The sequence below is a fragment of the Mus caroli genome, chromosome 19 (genome assembly GCF_900094665.2).
Source record: "Mus caroli chromosome 19, CAROLI_EIJ_v1.1, whole genome shotgun sequence".
NCBI classification, from domain to species: Eukaryota; Metazoa; Chordata; class Mammalia; order Rodentia; family Muridae; genus Mus; species Mus caroli.
In genome coordinates, this window is record NC_034588.1 from 9,587,339 (window position 1) to 9,592,877 (window position 5,539).

General features: G+C 43.3%; 1 protein-coding gene across 1 annotated transcript; it reads right to left on the reverse strand.

Annotated features, from left to right (window-relative positions):
• Positions 1–1,183: 1,183 nt before the first annotated feature.
• Positions 1,184–2,219, reverse strand: LOC110285941 (olfactory receptor 5A1). The gene has a single exon (XM_021152415.1). It carries the CDS (start codon positions 2,197–2,199, stop codon positions 1,246–1,248), a length of 954 nt encoding a protein of 317 aa, XP_021008074.1. The 5' UTR covers positions 2,200–2,219; the 3' UTR covers positions 1,184–1,245.
• Positions 2,220–5,539: the final 3,320 nt, after the last annotated feature.

Consider the following 5,539-nt stretch of genomic DNA (forward strand, 5'->3'; position numbering starts at 1 on the left):
GGCCATGTTCTCCTTGTATTCTCAACCCCTGTGGCTCCTACAATCCTTTCTTGCTTTCTTCAGAGAAGTTCCCCAAGCTTCACCTAATGTTTATCTATGAGTCTGTGCATCTGCTCACATCCAGCAACTGCTGGATGAAGCTTCTCTGATGATAGTTGGGTTAGGCGTTGATCTATGAGTATAGAAAAATAATATTAAGAATTATTTCACTGATTTTTTTGGGGGTTAGTTTTGTTTGGTTCTATCTTTGGATGATGGGCTATCCAGCATTTCCTGGCTGTTAAGGCAGTGCCTAGTAGCATGGGCTACTCTCTGGTGTAGGCCCCTAGTTAGATCAGTCATTGCTTGGCCACTCTTGAAGGTTCTGCACCACCATTGCCGCAGCACATCTTGCAGGTGGGACAGACTGTAGATACAAGGTTTTATGGCTGGGTTGGTGTCTCAGTTCCACCACTGTAAGCCTTTCCTGGTTGCAGAAGATGGCCGGTTCAGACTCTGTATCCCACATTACTAGGAGTCTTCTCTAGGGTCACCCTTGTAGATCCCAGGGAAGTTTCACTATACTAGCTTTTCACACCACTGTCCTATGCCCCCCAGTTCCAGTCATATTTCCCTATACTCTCTTAGGGATTATTTTAATAATTCCCTTTAAAATGGACACATAATGCCTTTCTTGTTTTTAATTGGATATTTTCTTTATTTACATTTCAAATGTTTTCCCTTTTCCAGGTCTCCCTTTAGAAACCACCTATCCCATCCCCCCTTGCTTCTATGAGGGTGCTCCCCACCCACCCATTTCTGTCTTCTCTCCTTGGCATTTTCCTACACTGGGGCATCGAACACCCTCAGGCTCAAGGGCCTCTCCTCCCACTGATGTCCAACAAGGCCTCCCTCTGCCACTTATGTAGCTGGAGCCATGGGTCCCTGCATGTGTATTCTTTGGTTGGTGTCCAATCCCTGGGAGCTTCAGGAGGTCTTTCTGGTTGACACTGTTGCTCCCTCCATGGGGATGCAAACCTCCTCAGCTCCTTCAGTCCCTTCTCCAACTCCTCCACTGGGGACCCCGTGTTCAGTCCAATGGTTGGCTGCAAGCATCCATCTCTGTATTTTTCAGGCTCTGGCAGAGCCTCTCAGGAGACAGCTATATCAGGCTTCTGTCATAATGCCTTCTTTGCCCAAGGCAGAAGCAGACGTGATGTTGAGGGTCGTGTGTGCCTCCAGTAGAGTAGAGGAGTATGCTTTCACTCACAAGTTAGGAAACACTTTCTTTCTCTCCATCACTTTCCACAGGGCATCTTTGATTTCTTTGTTCCTCAAACTGTAAATGAGAGGGTTCAGCATTGGGATCACCAGCGAATAGAAGACAGACACTACCTTGTCTCTGCTAAATGAGTAGCTGGAGCTGGGCCGCAGGTACATGAAAAGTGCTGTCCCAAACAGCATGGTCACTGCCATGAGGTGCGAGGCACATGTGTTGAAGGCTTTCCACCGGCCTCTCACAGAGTGGATCTTCAAGACAGCAGACACTATGTAACTGTAGGAGATCAGCAGGATGAGAAATGACGTCCCACCTACTGTGATCACTATGAGGAAATTCACCACTTGGCTGAGGAACGTGTTAGAGCAAGAAAGTGCCAGGATTGGTGGGAGGTCACAGAAGAAGTGGTTGATGACATTTGACCCGCAAAAGTGGAGCTGAAATATGGAACTAGCCTGAATAAAAGAACTCAGGAAGCCACCAAGATATGCCCCAGCCACCATGCGCATGCAGAGACCCTGGGGCATGATGGTGGTGTAGAGCAGGGGGTTAGAGATGGCTGCATATCTATCATATGCCATTGCTGTCAGCAGGAAGCACTCAGTTAGGCCCAAACCGACAAAGAAGAAGAACTGAGCGGCACATCCCAGGAATGAGATAGTCTTTTGCTCTCGAAAGAAATCAGAGAGCATCTTGGGAGCTACAGAGGATGAGTAGCAAATGTCAATGAAGGACAAATTGCTGAGGAAGAAGTACATGGGTGTGTGTAAATGGATGTCACCTCTGATCAGAAAGATGAGGGCCAGGTTCCAGGTCAAGGTCACGAGATAGATGCTCAAGAAAGTCAGAAAGAGGAAGATTTGGAGTTCTGGGTGGTCTGAGAATCCCAAGAAGATGAACATGGTTACTGATGAGCTGTTCCACATGTTGGTTAGAGCCATGTTTCACACAGACCACAAGGACAAGGAGAAAACCTGGGTTAATAATAATCATCCACATTATGGATGCTATGGACAAGTAGTTACACATGCATGAACAGCTGCACATCACAGAGGGCTAAAAACAAAAGGGGCCTGGGACTCAGTCAAGTGCTTGTAAGCATGAGGGTATGAGTTAGATATGGAGAACTAATGTTAAAAGTCAGTTCAGGGGATTGGATAGCCATCCTAAGCTACTTGGAAAATTCCAAGCCATTAATTACCTATCTCAGAAATCAAGCTAGATGGTGTCTGATAAATGACAATGAAGACATTTCTCCACATGCATGTGCACCTGCACACACACGAATATGCACATACACAAATATATGTAAAGACACACCTTCCCTTCAATTGCATCATCGTCCTAATGTTTGGGCACTAAACTATAGCTGAGATAAATGTTACATATGGCCTGAGACTCCCAGGAATCAATTCATGTCTGCACCATTTACTCACGTATCACTCTGCTAAGCTATCTAATATCTCTTGTTTCAAGTTCTCTATTTTTAAATTATGTTGCAGTAGGTGTTTTTGAATTTGCTTTAAAAAATTAAGGTGCCATGTATAAAATTCCAACACATAATAAGTGGTCAGTCAGTTATTAAGATGTGCGTTCCAGATGAGTCACTGTGTCCTTGTCCTAGGGCTCTGTGGAAGGTGACACAGAATGTTATAGTTTTCATATCATTTTTCCATACCCAAATTTATGCTGAAGTTTGGTTGCTAAGGCATCAAATATTGGGAAATGGAACTTTGATAAAGCATTGGTGTCTTTCTTCTGGGACTGAATTAGTCCTGACAGGAATGGATTAGTTTATGTAAAAGCAGGCTTATAAGAAGTTGGTTTCTTTGTTTTTCTCTTCACATACCATCTGTCTACCTTTACACTTTCTCCTCTGTGATGTGATGTAGCATAAAGCCTTCACCAGATGTGGCTGACTACCCATGGACTTGCAACCTCTAGAGCTATAAGATAAATAAATATCTTTTCTGGATGTTATTCAGTCTCAGATAGTTTGTCATGGCAACAACAACAAAATATCGAGACCAAAGTTATGCAGTTCAGGTGCAGTAAACACCATACTAATCTCACGCAGTTGGAGAAGGAGACTCGGAGAAGCTCAGAGACCTCACGAGGTTCACTTCTGCCAGAACCTCAACTTTGTAAACAGAATTAACCTTTTAGAGCACAGTAAAGCCAAGCACCTAACACAGAACACTGTGCATAGAACACACCCAGTAGAGTCCTTTTCTAACTTAAGTCTAGTAAACATCTAAGAAAGGTTTATGATTTGTAACCAAAATAACCTGGTTTGGACTTAGCATGCAAAGTTATTTTGGAGGGAAGCACAAAGACTGAAACTGACCTCAGACACACTGCAAAGTTGGCAGCACTCTGATTTTTCCAGATCTGAGTTCTGTCCTTCATTCACTCCTGTGACTCATGCCTCTCCCATGCAGGTACCTGGAGTCCTCAAAGCCTTGCTGTTCCAACTTTTGCTTTCATCCAGTGTGCAAGTGATCAATAAAGCTCAAAGAGTCCTGTTGAATATAAAGGGATTGTTCAAAAGAAGCCAAGACTTTAACCCAACAATGCAGCTTGAAATAGTAAAGTTTAACCATTGGAAAAAAAAGAAAAGAGAGAAGTACAGGAGTGAGTTTATGTGTGGGATTAGAGGGTCTACAGTGTTTGGAGAATCTGCTGTGTCAGGAAGTTATCTGTAGAGGTGAATACCTGGTATGATGTTTTCCCAAACCTGTACCATGTCCACTGCCAAACATGAACTCGGTGCATTAGTAAATTGCATGTTGGATACCATTGCCATGACAATGGAAGCTCATCAATTATAACATTGGGTGGATGATTTTGGTCCTAGGAGAAGAAGCAGAGGTCATGTGGAAACCTCTGTATTATCAGTTCATAGCTGCTGCCAACATAATACTGCTCCAAGAAATAAAGCAAGTTCCTTAAAAATAAGAACAAACCAAACCAAACCAAACTTCAAAACCATATTTGGTTGAATCTGAGGAAGGGTAGATAAAAATGAATGATGCAAAGAACAAAGCTGTAAGTCAAACCGAGGGTGCTATCTGGGCTTGTAGGTCTCTAGGGTTCTCTGTAAGTAAGATTAATGTAGTTATGAAGACAGAGTGATCCATGAGCAACTGCACTCACCCTCTCTCTCCTGTTCTGTCTTTTGCTGATCTCAGTCTTGAGTTATTCTTCTTTTGAATGAGTTTAACCAGACTCCAGTGGCTGCATCCAGTCTCCAACATGCTGATGAGTTTAGACAAGGAATTGAGGCTGGCATTCAAGGACTGAAATATCTGCTTGGTGCACAGAACGAGTGCAGATAGAGAAATGGAGGAAAAGATACGGGAAGGATGGGAAGAGCATGAGATTGTTAAGCGGTTCCACCGGATTAAGCCGATATATACATTTATGGTCAGTTTTGGAAGTATTTGAAAACTGGTATTTGGGGTGAACATGGGAAGGGTTTGTTTCTTTTCTCCTTGGAGAAGTTTCATTATGTTTCCCCCAGAGAGTTTTTATGAAAGAGAAAGGAATTCAGTCGAAGGCTTTGTAGTTAATTGCTCTCTGGGGTTGTGTAGAGTAAAATTCACATAAGTGCACCAAAGACAATGATTATTAAATGTCATCTCTACAGCCAGGTCCTCCCCCTAAAGGGCAATCATCATATCTTCTGGTAATGGATGAAGCAGATTTGGGTTGCAGCAGAACACAATAATAGCATATACAGCTGGCCTAAGAAAACAAGAACACATGTTTACTAACCCCATTTTACTCTGCAGTGGAACCTGGGGAGCTGGACCATGTACTAAGCTTTGTACTTCTTGATTTTGTGTGTCATTTCACAAATCCTCCCTAAAGACTCCCTGCAAAGTTCAGAGGAGGAAACAAATTCAAAATGGTTAAAAAGCTTCTTCTAAAACATTATAAGTAAACCTTTGATCTGCCTCTTTTTTAAATTAGGTATTTTCTTCATTTACATTTCCAGTGCTATCCCAAAAGTCCCCCATACGCTCCCACCCCACTCCCCTACCCACTCTCTCCCATTTCTTGGCCCTGGCTTTCCCCTGTACTGAGGCATGTAAAGTTTGCAAGAAATATGGGCCTCTTTCAAATGATGGCTGACTAACCCATCTTCTGATACATATGCAGCTAGAGACATGAGCTCCAGGGGGTACTGGTTAGTTTATAATGTTGTTCCACCTATAGGGTTGCAGATCCCTTTAGCTCCTTGGGTACTTTCTCTAGCTCCTCCATTGGGGGCCCTGT

Bases quoted from the DNA above. Each gene is read 5' to 3' on its own strand.
- LOC110285941 (XM_021152415.1), bottom strand. From the start codon at position 2,199: ATGGCTCTAACCAACATGTGGAACAGCTCATCAGTAACCATGTTCATC.